Raw genomic sequence first — 18368 nt, 5'->3', positions numbered from 1 at the left:
CGACACCATTATTACACAATGCCCATGGGTTCCATTGGCCCATCACGAGGCCCACTAACTCATCGAAATGGGCTTAGCTCACTAACAAAATAGACAATCGGAGCTTTACCTCTAAGCAATATTTGCCTTTAACTTTCCGCATCGGAAGTAAAAGAGTAGAGAGCTTTAGAAGAAGACGAACCTGAAATTCTGAAGCTCGACCTCATAGACGTACCCATACTCGAAGCTTCTCCGATTGCTTGTCGTTTCCGATAAACCCTAATTCCAGGGTGTTACCTTCTTTTTTTCTTTTTTTCTGATTGTTTTTCAAGAATGTCGGGGAGTGGAAACACGCGATTCCTTTTCCGTTGTATCTAATTTCGTCGGAAGAACAGATTCTACAGATTTCACAAGGTAAAGTCGGAAGCATTCCCGATTCGGCTGGTTACAACTTATTGGTACGCGGTTCAGCTTCGGCGAGGTGAAGAATGGGGGAGTGTATATGCAGCTTATGATTAGAGTTGGAAAGTGAGTTTCATACATTTGGTTGATTGCTTGAAGTTGCTAAGGCGGTGATTATTGTCTGATTCGCAATCGGGAGAAGATTTTTTTTTTTATGATGAAGTAGTCAATATTATCAATTCAGAACGAATCGTGTAATCAAGGTAGTCTAGATTTTGTCCCATGTTGAAATTTCAGGATTGGATTGAATGATTAAGGGAAAATAAAAAAAAACTTTCGGTAGCTCTGACATTTATCTATCTTCCTTTCTTGCTAGAACAATGCCTCGCAAGGTGAGCCACGGGTTAGATTACGATGATGATTACGACGACTACGACGACTACGATTATTATGATAACGATTTCGACGTAGAAGAAAAAGGCAAGAAAGTTCTCTCTCTGATAACATTTAAATTCGTTATCTTCCATAATTTCTCGAACTGTACCTCGAATTTAGATATTTGAAGTAATAATATAGACTAAATTACCTGTGGAGCATTGCCACCATGTAATCACTTAAAAGGGAAGGTGGAAAGATGATTGGCGGGTACTTATTTGGTTAATCAGTTTAAACTATTGCCCAGATATTTGCACGGGCTATAGCATGCATAGCGAGCAATTAATTTGGTGTAGACCGGTGCTGGTTCTGTTTTGAATCATCTGTTTCTATGACGGTTTTCTGTTGCTTTTCTTACCAAATATTTGGGTTTTGTTTACTAGGAAAAATACCTGTTACTAAGGAAGAACCCAAGGGGCATAAGCTTTGGCGATGCTCGATTTGCACTTACGACAACGAAGACAGTTTTTCTGCCTGTGATATATGTGGGGTTCTGCGCATCCCTTTGGACAACAACATAAATACTAAAGATGATAGAACAGGTACTTAATCACATCCTTTTAACACGATTTTGTTCACTGATTAGAGGAAAAGAAGTGCTGTATTAACATATTTCATTGCTTTAGTTATGGAGTGTTTTGTGGCTGTTTCACTCGTGGTCTCTCGTCTTTCATTATTGTCCTTTATTTTGTTTTCTTTCCATTCAGTATTACACTGGTCGTAAGTTAGATTTATCGCATTAGGTAAAGGAGTCAGCATTTGGTTTAATGAAGCTCCAAGAGAACTTCACTGTTTTTCTAAAATTTTCTTTTTTGGATGGTTTAAAACTTCCCTTGTCTAGCTCATTCCTCTTTCATAGATTAGATCTCTTTCATGCAGTTGAGAACATCTGCAAAGACTCTGGAGTATCCAAAATGGCCAAGTCTCTCTTTGCATCGTTGCCAAATCAGATACCCAAAAGGGCTGTAAAATTTCAAGAGCAGGATGATAAAATTGTGGAGAAAAGAGAAGAGAACATCCACAAGATTGGAAATATCCAGGGCCATTTGCATGAATTCCATAACGCTTTAAGTACCTGTAGTCATTTCCGTACTAATATAGGTTTGCACTTACCAATTTTCTCAGAAGACGTGGATCCACAAAATTAGAGCAAGTTATTTTCTGGTCTGCTTCCTCAGTACCTAGAGCCAGAATGACATTGTTAATATCTTCTATTAAGCAACAATGAAATCTAAAACAATACTTTTGCACCACCGAGATATCCATAAATGATTGCAACTTACTTTTGAATTTTGATCTACAAATAATCAGTCTAAGATATCTTCAAATAATTTATCAAAGATTATCTTTTATTTGCTAAATACATCTTGAGTTCATGATGGAATTAGATTTCTAACCTCACTCATGTGGAATGATACAGTCCCTTTCAAGTTTGATATTCCATCTCCAGATGATGTGGTTTCTAATGGATTGCGTTCCTCCAAAGTTGGTTTAAAAGGTATATTTTTTGGTGGCTGAAGATTTCGTTGTTGCTTTAGTATCAGTTGAGAAGCAAAAATTTAATTTGCTATTTAACCGAGAGGAAGCAATAAAACATGGACCTACACATTTAGAAACTTTGATGTTTGTGCCTGGCTGAAAGCATCTCATTGATACGGGAACCTAGTTACTCTGTAGAAATCAAGGATAGCTAGAATCTATTGGGTTTAAGGTTAAAGTTATTACTTCAAAGTATCTTTTTCTCAATGTCCAGGCTCCTAAGAATTGGGTGTCAGGGAAGTGAGTGATAGTTTTAGACCCATGTGTGCACTGCACGGGGTGGGGGTGTATTTTCTGTGGTTCTTTTATGTAGTAAATCAATGCCTATTATTGTGTTTAAAAGATTCGATCCTTTACTGTAAAGCTAGTTATAAGGTCCTCTTCCTGCAGTAGTCTTCTTGAATGACTAGGACAAATTTACCTCAGTGTTTGAAGATGGTATTAGTTAGCTTGTCTTCTGTCGTTATCTTATTTTGGAGCTACTAGATGCTATCTCCAAAGCAATTCTTATTATGGTCTCTTAAATGATCAATTACTCCCTTTTGCCTTTCAAGTTTGGTATGCGCTGATGTCTTTCTGGATTCTTTATTTTCAACTTCAATGTCGGTTCATTCATTTACAAGTTTCTAAACTCTGAAGACATCTAAAGCCCTCCATCAGAATGATGGTTTGTTACATTTTATGGCTTTTGGCACCAAATTAAAAATAATTACTATTACTCTAGAATGATGAATCTAAATTATTTATTGTTTAACTTACTATGGAGATGATGGAACCAAAGTAGCATTTAGTAGCATTTTGGAAAGTACAAGAATTACTGTAGAATGTTGACATTTTTTCTTTATGTTTGTTAGCTTTGTTTCATCTCCATTGCTTAATTATCACAATATACTTATAGTCTGATATCCAATGTACCACAAAATTTTACATCATTTGTTACTCATTGATATTAGGATTACGGTGGTAACATTAGGCTCCAAAACGTGTCATCTAGTGGTTGGTTTTGACTGTCAACTTGAACTTAGTTTTAGTTAGAAGGATGAATTTTTATGTTCCAATGTTTCTATTTCCATGGTTGGATATTCAGTCTTCTTGAGTCTCAATTAAGTAATACATATCTTTGTATTTCTACTCCTTGCCATCTGAATGATGTTTGCCTTTTTGTTGATTCACCATTTTATAGCAGTCAGCCACAACGACTTCAACTCTTTAATATTATCTTCAGACACCACTAAGATATCTGCAAACAGTGCTGCATTGACTTCAAAAAGTGCACATAGCGTGTCTTCTTCATTGCAAATGAGTAAATCAGGCAATATAGGAGATAAACAGTTGAGTACCAAAAGTTCAGTCAACTCAGGGACCTCAATTGGAAAAAATACAATAGTTGTTGAAGAACAGAATGCATCAATTAGTGTACCAAAAAATTTACAATCACGTGATAACCGGTCATCAAGCACTTCCACATCAAAGTCAGCAGGCAAATTTGACAGCATGGAGAGCAGCAACCCTTCTGTGGAGTGGGAGAAGTCCCAAAATCTTGCTGGTGGTTTGAACAACATGGTCCTAAATGTTAAATCTGCCTATGCGAATTATATTAGTGGAATGGGAAAAACATCAAATCCGCAGTATAAGCCTGATAAGTGGATGCTACCTGATAAAGCTGTAGATACGCTGACTCAGCTGAATCTTGCCATCGTAAGTCTTTGTATAACCATGAACAGTCTCATGAATTATTCTGAGGCTTCTTTTTAAGGTCCTTGTATCAATTTATAGAAAGGTATGTGAGTAATATTTTATTCAACATTTTGCAGGTTGGTCATGTTGATTCTGGAAAATCTACACTCTCAGGAAGATTGCTGCACCTATTGGGACGTGTATCCCAAAAGGAAATGCACAAATATGAAAAAGACGCAAAATCAATAGTAAAAACTTTTTTGTGCATTTTTCATTCACCTTTTTTTGTAAGACCACCAAGATAGATATAATATTCATCTCCATGTCTATATAGCATCTCCTTAATCATACACATCAGCTACATACGAGTAAAATTATTGTAACAAGCTACATAATCTAATAGCATATCAAGTACAGCTACAAACTTCTATCTGAAACTTCATACAATATGTACAAATTGTTGTGCTGTCATTCTTCAGTTTTCTAGATATCGTCATCAAGGACAGTTCCAATTCGGTGAAAAAAAGAGAATCTATGAATCCTACAAACTTACGCATTTTTCATTCATGTTGTACTTAATTACTGACAATTTATATTTTTTTCTCAGGGCAAGGGTTCCTTTGCTTATGCCTGGGCACTGGACGAGAGTGCAGAGGAAAGAGAGAGAGGAATTACAATGACTGTTGGTGTTGCTTTCTTTGATTCTAAAAGATATCATGTTGTTGTGCTTGATTCTCCTGGCCATAAAGATTTTGTTCCAAACTTGATATCTGGGGCCACACAAGCTGATGCTGCAGTTCTTGTTATCGATGCATCTGTTGGCGCATTTGAGGCCGGTATGGACAGTTCAAAGGGGCAAACAAGGGAACATGTGCAATTAATCAGGAGCTTTGGTGTAGATCAGATTATTGTTGCAGTTAACAAAATGGATGTGGTGGAGTATTCCAAAGATCGCTATGAATTTATTAAGCTGCAACTGGGAACCTTCATTCGTTCATGTGGTTATAAAGATTCATCATTGTCTTGGATTCCATTGAGTGCCATGGCAAATCAGAATCTGGTGACTGCCCCTTCTGATGTACATTTTCTATCCTGGTGAGTGTCAGACGCATTCCTTTCAGACGCATTCCTTCCTTTCAGACATTTGAAGCAAGATTTATTGAATGAGGAATATGAATATGATGTTTTATCATTTATGCACCATGCTTTTCTTGAAAGACGTTTCTTCCATGTCCTTTTGGTATGAATAAATTGGGTAGCCTTTTCTTACTCCCTTCAATCTGCCCTGGTGGAATATTATTTCTTGCACTATGTTAGACTCTAGGTGCTTAAAACATATACGTGCTGGGGTAAAAAGGGAAAAGAGGATGAGAAACGGTAAGATTAAGCATTGCATCTACGGACTGGTAAGGGAATGTTTTATGGGAGGGAAAGTGACATGGACCATTTTTGTCTAAGAATTGGCTCACGCTCAAGTGGAGGAGAACCAGCTTTCTCCAGGCGATTCGTAGTGTCTTCTTGCCTTTTCGTTAATCTCTTATTGCTGTTCTTGTTTGAGACTCTCTGTTTGTAATCATTGTTTACATCAACATATTGCATTTCTTGGTGTTGTGTTTGGCCTTTTTCCTGCACGGATTTGGTTTGTTTATGTTTATTGTGCAGGAACTTGTTAGGATTGGGGAACCTAACACATTATTTTCGGTTTTTTTAGGCTATCTTGTAATTGGAGAAGAAAAGAAATATTACAGCACATAAGTTGCTAAGAAGGCACGAGCGTAGAAAGAGTGATGAGGTTAAGGTAGTGATCAAGGGGTGTCTGGGAAGAACTACTAGTCCAAGTTGTTGGACTGTATATGGATATATGATGTTGCCTAAACATCTAAGGCTGCAATTACATAGTTAAAAGTAGGGGGATTAGAGCTCTTATCTTTTCCACACGTTACTCCCTCTAGAAAAGAAATAACATGATCTCATCTTTGTTCCATAATGGCGGTAAAGTCCTCAAATTTGAGACTAAAGGCAATGTAATTAAATTTTTTCAGATAGCTCTTGCGGCACTTGATACCCAGTCTGTTTCAAAATCTTCAGTGATTCTATCAAGTATCAACTTTAGTTAGAGTTGGTGGCTTGAAAGCTTTACCTTTTGGTAAGAGGAAATCCTCAAGGCAGTGAAGGAGATTGGTAGTTTGAAATCTCGTCCCCTACCCCCTAATAACATATAATAGTGGGGGTGCTTTCTATAAGAAGGTTGAAACTTCTTAAAATATGGCTTGCCGAAGGTGTTTTGACTGTTAATCGGTCATTAATGTTATTTCTATAGTCAAATTAAAAGAAGAAAAAGGAGGGAAGACAAAAAACTCGGTTAGGTTTTGGGTGTAAACTATGCCTGTTTGATAGAGAGATTTTGCCAAAAGAATGTCGTGAGACCCAACCCTATTGTAGTTGTATTACTTGGAAATGGTGTTTTGTTGTATTTGTAATCACTGCTCTCGCTATTCACTACTATTGACAAATACTTGGTTGGTCAGTTTGTTGGTTCGAATCTGCATCTGTACTTGTTCTGTTGTCTTTGCTTGCTCCATTGATTTCACAAGCAGTAATATGTATGCAGGTATCGTGGACCTAATCTTTTGGAGATGATTGATTCTCTTCAACCACCCACTCGAGAATTCTCTAAGCCACTGCTTATGCCGATATGCGACGTTGTTAGATCACTCTCACTAGGACAAGTGTCTGCCTGTGGCAAATTGGAAGCTGGAGCTCTCCAGTCTGGATCTAAGGTACATGCTGCTGCTTCTAAGCTGAGTTTATATCGTTTCGTTTCTGGAGACTACAAATTTAAAAAATGAAAAATTTCCAATTGTTACTTTCAAGATCTAAAGTTGGCCCCTCCCATGTTATTTCATGATTAACATTTTTGAACCTTCTAAAGTTAAAATGTCATGTTTGTCTGTTTCTTGGTGTTCTGTAGGTTCTAATCATGCCATCTGGAGATAAAGCAACCGTGCGCACTTTAGAACGCAATTCTCAGGCTTGCAAAATCGCAAGAGCGGGGGACAACGTGACTGTTACTCTACAAGGAGTTGAAGCAAGTAGCGTGACGTCTGGGGGTGTCCTATGCCATCCTGATTTCCCCGTTGCTGTTGCAAAACATTTGGAATTAAAGATTCTCACCTTGGAATATGCAACACCTATATTAATAGGATCTCAGGTGCGCATTCCGCCTGCACCATTCGATTTTTTTTCGATCCTGATTTATCTGTCCCTTTCCCGTATTATGGTATTAATCCCATTTCTCAAAATGCACAGTTGGAAATTCATATACACCATGTGAAGGAGGCTGCTAGAGTTGCAAGAATAGTGTCATTGCTCGATTCAAAGACGGGGAAGGTCACGAAGAAGGCACCACGTTGTCTGAGTGCTAAACAAAGCGCAGTGCTTGAGGTGAAGACAAACTTTACAAAACACATCCTATTTCAATCAATCTTCAGGTTCATAATTCTATTTTCTTTCTCATTAGGTCGTTTTACAAAGCCCCGTTTGTGTCGAAGCATTCTCAACTAGTCGAGCACTTGGTCGGGTATTTCTAAGAGCGATGGGAAGAACCATAGCCGTCGGCATTGTGACCCAACTAATCGGAGGCTCCCAATAATGTCCCACAACACAAACATCGTAGGTTGTATTTGAAGTGAAAACAAAATCGTTGACATAATTTTGGATAAGAGCTTTATTTATTTAGAGTGGATTTGGAGTAGTGGAAATTAGAGGCTTTGAATACATGTAATTTCCAAGGGAATATCGGTTATATGTATATCAAATTTATTGATTCTTTTCCTGATGTGTTTTAGAATTTATTTTCCAAAATAGCGTTTTTAAGCATTTCTAAAATGTTTTAGATTGTAAAGTGTAGTTATTGTATCAACTTTGTAATCAACTAATTCATATTTTCTTGACTAAGATGGACAGCTACAAGCAAATGAGTTCTAGTTTGAAAGTAAATAGAAAAAATAATTGAAAAATATAACAAATCATACATAGATAGAACATAACAAAAATGATTAGATTTCTTTATATTTGTAATTTTTTTGTAAATGTTCTTATACACTCAATTATTATATAGATTTGGAGACTTTTCTTTAATCCTATTTTAGAGTATTGTTCTTCAGTGTAACTAAAAAGTTAATCTAAAAACTTTCAAAGTTTTGAAGATGATAATCTGAATCTGAGACGATATCCAATTTTATACTACCTAGGAATGTAAGAATAATCTAAGCAATCGAACAATCCCGACTATGGGTTGGAGTGTTGAAAAATTTAAATCAACCCAACTCAACCCGAGTTAATATAATATATTATATTTCGTTATTGTTTATTTGTTTAATAAAAATTAAACAATCTTGAGTTACAAGAATTTTTTTTTTTCTTTGCATAACTTGATGTAAAATATATTCGATTTACGGTTGATAATTTTCATTTACAAACATTAAAATTTAGAAATAAAAAAAAAATATAATCCGACAACCCAACCCATATTTTACGGGTTGGGTTGGATTGGAAACTTAATTCGGTTTGGTAAACCAACCAATTCGAAAATATAGGTTGAGAACGTCTCACAATCCAATCCAACCCATTTACACCTTGATACTAACAATTAATTCTTGAAATTCAAATTTACCAAAATTTGTTAAATAACATAAAATTAAAATTTTAAAACTTAAAATGATTAGTTTTATGTATTTAGACATTTTTTTAACTTGAGGACGGAGTATACTTTAGATTCCAAAATTAAAAAAACTTCACTTGTAAAGTTACTTTCTCTTATCAACTTTATATAAAATTTTTGAAAATCTAAATCGAACATGATATATCCATATCCAATGCGACAAACTCAAGTTAAATCGTTTAACCAATAAAAACAAAGCTACGTTATCATAGTGATAGTTGTCTAAGACGTGTTGTCTGTGATTGTATATTAATCCCATTCCAACATTTAAAACTTGTACAAGTCATAAACAATTGCACATCGATGTTGCAAGAATGCTTATAGCATATTAAGTGTGATAAGAATAATCATCATAACTTCATATATGAAATTGTATGCTATTTGATTGTTGATATCCCCTAATTGCTTTCTAACCTATATAATCACTCTCAAACATTCAATCGTAAACTTTTTTCATTAAAAAAAACTTAGCCCACAATATCGATGCACAAAAAATAAATAAATTTTGAATTTATTAAAAAAAGATTCGCATAAAGAAGCTCTATCATCCGACATTTTCATGTCACTTTTAAATATAACAAAATGAATTAAAACATTTTACAAACAGAAATAGTAGTCTATAACAAAATGAATTAAAACATTTTACAAACAGAAATAGTAGTCTATAGTATGATATTTTGTTATATTTTAAAATATTTTTTAGAAGTTTTTTATTTAGAATAATTTTCCTTTAAAAGAGAGAGAGAGAGAGTAGCATGTCAACCATATAAATATAATTATAATTTATCATCAACTAAACAGATAAACAAAACTTTGTAGTGTTTTAAGAGAATACAGGCAGGAAACGTACATCAAACTTAAAATGCACCTTGTTAGAATCGATTGTTCGTTCTTCAATCACAAGCCATTTAAATTTTAAAAGACAAATACCAATTCTAATGTGGAACATTCTTAGGCAAGTTTCGGATTACGTTGTTCTTCAATCCGATTTTGGTGCGCATTGCTTCCAACCCGGTTCGATTCATTTCTTTCATCACCTTCATCCTGATCATCTTTTCTCTTGATTGGACCGTTGCCAATCCCATACTCCTGTACCTGCCAAATCAAAATGATAAATTTCTTGTCAAAGTTTCGTTCAATCCACATAATAACATATTGCTTTGATTTCGAGCTCAGAACAAAAAAGAGTTCCTCAAGTGATTGAGAAATCATTTTCACTTCACCCGCTGTTATTGGAATGGGGAAAACACCTTTACGTCTTTAGCGAGATTTAACATACCTATCCATAGTTTTTAAGGATTTTTGTGATTGCCCTTGTTGATTTTCTTTTTGTAGTTAGAATCACTTTTGCTTTTTTAAGGAACACTCTTAAAACATGCTTTTAATCACTCAAAACAAATTTTTATTATATGCAAATTACGTATTTTTAGTACAACAATTGGGATGAAGGTTATGCCAATTACTGTTAGAGCCACTTAGGCATGAAGATTGCATTCAGAAGTGTAAAATTAAACAATAGATTAATCTTGAGTGATTAAAAGTGTATCAAAAAGATATTTTAGATGACAAAAGTAAATTTAACCAATATCAAAATCACTTACGAACATACACTTCGATCCTCTTAGTTTTCTCCATGAAAGTTGGTTTTAAAACAAATGTAATTTACATTAGCTACAGGACCTCATGGTAAAAGATCAGAACATACCTTGCTGCCAATACAGCAGTAATGGCTGCATCATTTGCAGGAGATGGTCGTGGTTTTTGGCGATAATAACGTAGAAATTGTCTGGAACCAAGTGTTTTAGTCGATTGCCGTTCGCCGCTTCCTTGAACTAAGATGAGCTCTGCTCCACCACTACCAAATTCGACAGTATTGTCTTGAGCACCTGATGGTACGAGCTGGTTGCCACCTCCATCCACATAACTATATGATAAATACCATAGAAAATGAAGAAGAAACTCACTCAGGAACTGAGTTTATTTCAAGATATGAGAAATAAAAATTCTAAAAACATGAGGATAAGCACCTGCTGCTGTAATCGTAAAATTCCTCCAATTCTACTTCTTCATTCTCGTCTTCATCACCATAATGCACTTTGCAATGGCTTTTTGCTTCCATATGCTTCCTAACAGCTTCCAAGCTGCTAAAAGGAAGACAATTATCATTGCAGTACAGACACCTGAAATCCCTCATCACCTGGAAATGAAAAATAGAAGTAAATCAACTTCTGATTTCATTGAGCACAAAGTTAAAAGAAAAGAGGGTATCTCATTTTAACACCTTCAGGCCGACATATGTAAGGAAGCCTTTTGGATCCTTCAAATATTCAATGTCAGGAATAAAGAATCCATGTTTCTTGTGCATGTGGACCATGCAACTCTCAATGGTATCATGCTCTAGATCACACATGAAGCAGCATGATGGATCCAAGTCCACCTCAATGGCATCGATATCTTCATCCTCATCCTCATTTCCATCAACCATGTCTTCATCAGGATCAACTTCTTCCCACTCATCCTCACTCTCTTCCTCCTCACTTTGTTGGGGTGCCTTGTTGGAAATTCGCTGGGGAAGGGGCTTAATTATTGGCTTTTCGACTTCTTGATCATGTGCTCCTTGCGAAGCTCGAATGATATGACTCCTAGACTTAAGGTGCTGGGCATGTGCCTGGGCACTCCTATAAGCTTTGCTACAAAGACCACAAGAGTATAACATTGCGGTCTCTCTTGATTTGGCATTCTCTTGTGCAGCTGCAGCAGATTGTCTAGCTAAAAACAATGCCTCTGTTACTCCAGGAACATTAGCAACCTGATTTATTCACAATATAATTAGATAAATGATATAAGATGTATTTTCAAAGAGACACGTCCAAGACATTATACTAAAGCAAGGTCAATTGTGAATAAAATTATTATCTCACGGAATGTGTATGCCTTATATGTATCTTCATCAAGATGAAATCTAATGAACCTTAGAATAATACTCCTTAACCAACTCCAAGAGTCTCAAGAGAAATCAATAAACAAAATTATCAATGGGTACCTACGACTAAATTACAAGAAGAAAAGAAAAGGAACATTTGGATTTATTGGACATCCGGAAAGATGATATCTTCCATACTTACATGTATAATGCTTTAGAACAATTATTTGAGCTGAACTTCATTTAAAAAAAACAAAAACAAAAACGTACTGATCAAAATTCTGTATACGCATACCCCCAAAGCGCAACATATCACATATTCACACCAAGATTTTCAACAAAGAAGACAAATACCCTGAATCCAGAGTATTGGGCAACGATACTCCAGAAGCCAAAACCAACAAGCAAACAGAAAGAAACAAAAAACTAGCAAGGGGAAAAAATAAAAGATTTCATATCAGTAACAAACGACATCAACCTACTGCGGCAATAGAAAACCTAAGGGATTGGCTTCAATTATCAGCATAACACAAACATTACATATAGAGATAGAAAGAGGACCTTGCGCTTAAGGTTATATCGATGCCACTCGGATTTGTAGTGAAGCTTTTGCTCATCGACGTCTAGAAATTCTTTGTTACAGGCATTACAGGTTAGACCCGGCATCTTCTTATGTTCTTCCTAATCACTGACGCTAAATTCTGATTCGAACTTCAATCAATATATATGAAACGATACGAAGAGGGAGAGAAAAATGAAGCGATATGGCGGTTTGAGGAGAAATATATATGAAGAAGAGAGGGCAGAGAAGAAAAGGAACTCGGCGCCGACTGCCGATGGGACGTGAGTCGTGACTCTAAACAGACGCATGCTCTATCGTCACCAATTATGGGCCTTCATTTGGGCCGTTATTTGTGACAATGGACCTCTCTTTGAGCAATGCAGCCTTCATTGGCCCGTAATTTACCCTTCTCACCTTCCCTCGTTTAAAATTTTATAAACATTGGTTTATAAATATCCAAAACGATGGTGTAGACTATAGTAAACGATTGTGCATAAAGAATTAAACAATTGCGTATACATTATTATCTATTATTCTATAGTTTTCATTTTATTACACGATCGTAGACGACTGTACAAACGATAATATCAATCGCTTGCACTTACATTTGTTTTTTAAGTTGAATTTGAGCAAATACAAAATCGAACCTTCACTTTTAGATATTCTAAGAGAGACGATTGGAGAAAAGTTTTCCAATGGATAATATAGAATGAGAATTAATGTCTGATAGAGACTTTCCTTGTCCTATTATTTATACAAGTTCATTCAATACTTATATATAAATGTTGATAGAAAATAAATGTTTTCGTAGAATATAGACGAAAATGCATTTAAGAAATTGACCGAAAAGAAAACATAAAGTTCATTTGAACGTAAAGGAATAAGAACGTAAACTCCAAATGAGAAAATGATAGAAAAGTTTTCTCATTTTTGGTTACTTTATCATATTTTGGTCGTACACTAACTTAGAGTATTATTCATTTGTCATTAGCAAATTAGGGATCCGAAACGAAACCTTTGCGCCAAATAAGGAAAAGGAAGTTAGATTACTTGCATTGCAAGTTGTGCATTGGTGACCCAAAAACAGCCATGGCGGGTTCTCTCGGCGGCTCCATGAAGATGAAATTTGCAATCGGATCAAGCTCGGGAAGATGGAGAATTCTTCGCTGGCATCTGAATAGACCAAATTTCGATCGAACTATTCAGATTTTGAAGTTTCAGTAATCGATTTGTTTATCGAGTATATCAATCATTCAATTTAATCTGTCGCTGTCTTGAATTCGAATTGAGATATATTTATAAATTATGATCTCTGGGAACTGTCGATGAGAAAGCCGAAATGTCGATTCATACAGGAATTTACCTCGGAATCAGCAATTAGCGACAGGATAAGAAAGGGCAAGGGGATGGATATTCTTCTTCGGAATTTCATCCCTCTTTTTTGTCCGATATCTTCCTTTCATAAGATTGGAAGAAAGAAAAAAAAGGCCAAAGTAGAAGAAACATGGGAGGGATGAACCAGATTTGACTTTCATATGATTTTGATCCTACAAAGTACGTGCTAACTCTCTGTTTCTTTTTCAGAAGTAGCTCTCTGAAATCTGTCTGGATTAGATAGCTTCAATTATAATTGTTTTGAGCTTCATAATTTTTGATCAATTTCGTTGTCACTTTCGATAATGTTATGTCCAGTTAGTGGTTCATTCATATAGAAATTTAAGCAAATCGTTTATATTTATTTTCTATTTAGTTTATGGTTCCTGTCTGAAGGAATGTTGAAGAGGAAAGACAGATTTTAACAAAATTTAGGGGGAGAGAACCAATTCTTTTAAAATATTCAGATATACCTGCTTACACTCTGATCTTTGTGTGACCTTACAACATTTGACTACTCATATGAAGTTAATTAGTTAGTTATTGAGACTATTGTTTAATAACGCAGTATAGGTCGATAGAAACTCCTCATACAGTTTCAGTTTCATACTGAATTAAAACTATACTAAATGATAAATATGATGAAAGAAGTGAAATCCAGTAAAATATTGTCCTACAAAACAAAGAACAATGAAATGAATTGGGATTGGTTTCATTGTTGTTTTTGTAGAAAAAGTTAGGGGTATTGATTTGAAGTATACATATACAGAGGGACTTAAGAAATCATATCAATATGTTGTAGGGGAATGCACAAAAGCTCTAGTGAGTTAAAAAGACAAACAGGAAGATAATTTGAAACCAGTTGAGATAGAGAGAGATTCAAAGATAGATTGATGTTTTGCATTTCAGTTAGCATTATTAAGCTTACTTACTTTTACTCCTAGAAGTATTTATGTTATGCTTACTGATCTTTGATCAAACAAACATGAACCAAATGAATTGAGCATGTTGTTTGATAATTCTTGTCTTATTCTGCTTTGTAGTTAGTTTTATAGTTGTCATTTAACTCTTTCTTTGAAATATCAATTTGCGTCCCTCAGAATGTCTAGAGGCTTCTCTCCACCAAATTACTATGCCGACCGGAGATCGGAAACAAGAGCAATTTGTGAGTATCTAATCCTTGTTGTTTGTGGTAAAATATGAAAGAGTATCCTCTGAATTCTTGTTTGATACACTTTTTATCAAAATTCATTGATATGGATTAGGCTTTTTTGTATATCTCACCATTTCAATATAAAAAAACATTGGGGCTTGCAGATGTAGTTTTGACCTTGGTGCTTTTTTCTGTGGTTGCTGCAATTGGTTGCTGCTTTTCTAAAAAAGTGAGACAAAATTGTCTAACAGAGCTGGAAAATGCACTTGTTCCTCCATCTCCACCAAAGTTTGCTTCTGCACCAAATTTGGCACATCAACCAATGCACAATAATGTAATTCAAGTTTGGGAAATTGATGCACCAACAATGGAAAATTTCATTCAAGAACTGGCAAAAGAAAAGCCAATAAGGTTCACTGCTCAGCAACTATATATTTTCACAAGCAATTATTCAACAATACTTGGGGCTGGAGGATTCAGTACAGTCTACAAAGGTGAGTTCCCAAATGGGGTTAAGATTGCTGTGAAGGTTCTAAATAGAAACTCAGATAAACAAGCTGAGCAGCAATTTATGGCTGAGGTAGGAACAATTGGCAAAACTTATCATAGACATTTGGTTAGGCTTTATGGTTTTTGTTATGATAAATATATGAGTGCATTAGTATTTGAGTATATGGAAAATGGATCTTTGGATAAATATTTGTTTGGCAAAAATCAAGATGTTGATTGGGGGAAATTACATGATGTAGCCATTGGGACCGCTAAAGGTCTTGCTTACTTGCATGAGGAATGCCAACAGAGAATCATTCATTATGATATAAAGCCAGCTAACATTTTGTTGGATGCAAATTTCTCTCCCAAAGTTGGTGATTTTGGACTTGCCAAGCTTTGCAACAGGGATAGAACACATATATCTCTCACTGGCTATCGAGGCACCCCCGGATACTCGGCTCCGGAGTTTTTTCTGAACAATTATCCCATAACGCACAAGTGTGATGTATATAGCTTTGGAATGCTATTGTTCGAAATTGTTGGTAGAAAAAAGAATGCCACCATTACTCCTTCCGGGAACCTTGATTGGTTTCCTCGACACGTGTGGGATAAGTACAAAAAGCGCGAGGTAGAAGAAATTAGTCAGGTATGTGGTATTGAAGAGAAAGAAAAAGAGAGTGTGAGTAGAATGTGCAAGGTGGCTTTGTGGTGCATTCAAGACTCCCCCGACGAACGGCCGCCAATGAGTGCAGTGGTGAAGATGCTAGAGGGAGGAGTAGAAATAATGGCGCCACCAAATCCATTTAAATTTTCAAATCCAACGCCGTTAGGGAACATCGAACCGAATTTGTTACAAAGTAGTAGTAGTTCGAATTATTCGACATCGAGTGAAGAAATACATTCTTCTTGGTACAAGAAAGCTACTCCAATTATGAAGAAGTATGAAATACAGATAGGTAGTTCATAATTTAGAAGTGAGTTAGAAGTTGAAAGATTTGTGTTGAGGGTTTTAATTTATAATCTTTGTATCCCCTTTCCTTTTTATCCTTTGAAATAGGAAGTTATCAATGGATTGATTTATAGAGACATTTTGATAATTCACTTATAATCTAATTGTTGGATTTATTTTATTTTATTTTGTTGAAAGATAACCATACATGCCTTAGTACGTATTTGAATTGATTTTTTAAGTGTTTAAATCTTTAGAAAAATCATTACAAACGGGTCTTAATTTGGTGGACAAAATCTCATTTCATACTTTCCACTTTTATGTAATTACTTTAAAGATTGTCAAATTGTTTTCTTTTGAGGCAAATTAACTTTTTAGTCTCCGAACTTTGAAGAATATCTGCATTTGATCAGAGTTTCAAACCTACTTTTTTGGTCCTAACTCTCTCTCTCTTGTTTTTATCCTTGAGATTTCGAAATATATTTCTTTTTAGTCCAAAGTTGTTAAGAATATGTTAAAAATATCTCTAAACTGTTTTCTATAACTCAATTTTCGAAATCTCTATCTTCTTATGAGTAAAAGATAGTGTAATGGAATTGGCTTTGTTTCAGCATCACTACTATATAGTTATATGAAATTTTGAATTAGAAAAATATGCTTAAAAAATAATTTTAATGATAGGTATTTTCTAAAACAATATTTTTATAATTTAAAATCGTAAAAATTAGTACAAAGATTTTTTAAGCCTATTTTTAAATTAAGAAATTTAGGGACTAAAAATTTTTTATTTTAAACATCGAGAAAAAACAAATTTATTCTAAAATCTTCTAAAATTTAAAAGATATGTTACAAATTAAATACGTGTATTCTTCAAACCCTCAAAATTAAAAAATGTAAATTTTCCATGTTCCTTTTCTGTGCAATAATATATATCATGACACAGGTAAACAGAGCGATCTATAGCAATTTATCACAGATAAACTGAGATATTTTACTACATTTGTAAATATCTCAAGCACTTTTATCATTTAAAATAATTTTCTAAATAAATATCGAAATAATGACAAAAACCATTATCAACATATTTTAAATAGACATTTTCAAAATCGAGGAGTTAAAATAATAGTATGTGTTACACATCCATTCATATTTATGCATCAAACTCTAATCACGTAAAAAAAAAGAAGCAAATATTAATAGATATTGTCATAAGACAAAAAAAAAAAAAAAAAATGAAAATGAAAAATTTTAACTTAAAATATCATCTCATAGTTGGTTCAATTTGTTCATTCTACGTTACTTTATCATATTTTTACTAAATCTTAAATTTAAGAAAAATTACCTTAAGTGAAAAAAACTTCTCCAAATATTTACAAATATGGCAAAAACATTTACAAATACAACAAAAATATTTATAAATATAACAAAATATCACAACTTATCTATATGTATCTTGATTTATATAATAATTTATCAGAATCCATAAAAAAATAAGTTTTACTATATTTAAAAATAATTCTAAATTTAATCTCTCGAAATTAACTTTTACGATAATAATATGAAGAAATTGTCAAAAATGGCAAATTTGATCAAATATTTACAAATTATAGCAAAATTTCATATTCTATTAATAATAAATATTGATAAACACTGATATGCTTCTTTGACATTGATAAACAATGATAAAAGTCCAAAATTATGTATTTTAATTTATTTTGCTATTTTTAAAAATGTCTCTCGTAATATATTACCTAAATGACTAAAAAGTAAACACAGTTGTATAGTAAGTTGGGGTTAAAATAGTATTTTAACTTTAGATTTTATTTGAGAAAAAACTTGGAATTAGGTTTCAATTGAATTTCGCGGGAATTTATTAAGTCCAACGGTTAAGTGAGGCTTCTCTACTCTGTTCAAATTTTGCCATGGCGGGTCCTCACCTTACCGGCCCCATGTTGATGAAATTTGGCACTGGAAGAAGCTGGGAAAGAAGGAAAGAAATCACACCACAAACATATTACATTGACTCCACCGGTCAGCTCTGAAATTGATGTTTTTGGATCGTCGGTGATTATATTAGGGTTTTGTTTCTTCATCGTTTACATAATACATTGGTTTGACTGTTCTTGTTCATTTTACCTTTCGCTGTCTGGGATGGCCCAA

At 34.4% G+C, this 18368-nt stretch overlaps 3 protein-coding genes across 10 annotated transcripts; 2 read left to right on the top strand and 1 right to left on the bottom strand.

Annotated features, from left to right (window-relative positions):
- Nucleotides 1–118: 118 nt before the first annotated feature.
- LOC103503765 (uncharacterized) lies at nucleotides 119–7870 on the top strand. Of its 8 annotated transcripts, none has more exons than XM_008468098.3 (12): nucleotides 125–644; nucleotides 758–861; nucleotides 1200–1358; nucleotides 1696–1917; nucleotides 2237–2314; nucleotides 3539–4053; nucleotides 4170–4280; nucleotides 4640–5127; nucleotides 6644–6812; nucleotides 7004–7243; nucleotides 7342–7476; nucleotides 7553–7870. In XM_008468098.3, exons 2-12 carry the CDS (start codon nucleotides 762–764, stop codon nucleotides 7682–7684), a joined length of 2349 nt encoding a protein of 782 aa, XP_008466320.2. In that variant the 5' UTR covers nucleotides 125–644; nucleotides 758–761; the 3' UTR covers nucleotides 7685–7870. The 8 variants fall into 8 exon arrangements, with proteins under 8 accessions (XP_050939595.1, XP_008466320.2, XP_050939593.1 ...); XM_051083636.1 differs by having other exon boundaries at nucleotides 1681–1917; nucleotides 3542–4053; XM_051083635.1 differs by having other exon boundaries at nucleotides 1681–1917.
- A 1643-nt stretch (nucleotides 7871–9513) lies between these two features.
- LOC103503764 (cytoplasmic 60S subunit biogenesis factor REI1 homolog 1) lies at nucleotides 9514–12529 on the bottom strand. The gene is made up of 5 exons (XM_008468096.3): nucleotides 12240–12529; nucleotides 11037–11564; nucleotides 10783–10952; nucleotides 10461–10679; nucleotides 9514–9850 (listed from the first exon to the last, which is right to left on the bottom strand). Exons 1-5 carry the CDS (start codon nucleotides 12342–12344, stop codon nucleotides 9691–9693), a joined length of 1182 nt encoding a protein of 393 aa, XP_008466318.2. The 5' UTR covers nucleotides 12345–12529; the 3' UTR covers nucleotides 9514–9690.
- A 716-nt stretch (nucleotides 12530–13245) lies between these two features.
- Nucleotides 13246–16389, top strand: LOC103503763 (rust resistance kinase Lr10-like). The gene is made up of 3 exons (XM_008468095.3): nucleotides 13246–13794; nucleotides 14715–14779; nucleotides 14932–16389. Exons 2-3 carry the CDS (start codon nucleotides 14716–14718, stop codon nucleotides 16224–16226), a joined length of 1359 nt encoding a protein of 452 aa, XP_008466317.2. The 5' UTR covers nucleotides 13246–13794; nucleotide 14715; the 3' UTR covers nucleotides 16227–16389.
- The last annotated feature ends 1979 nt before the right edge of the window (nucleotides 16390–18368 follow it).

The sequence above is a fragment of the Cucumis melo genome, chromosome 4 (genome assembly GCF_025177605.1).
Source record: "Cucumis melo cultivar AY chromosome 4, USDA_Cmelo_AY_1.0, whole genome shotgun sequence".
Lineage (NCBI taxonomy): Eukaryota > Viridiplantae > Streptophyta > Magnoliopsida > Cucurbitales > Cucurbitaceae > Cucumis > Cucumis melo.
Note: the sequence above shows the minus strand (reverse complement) of the source record. Positions and strands in the feature narration are given on the sequence as shown.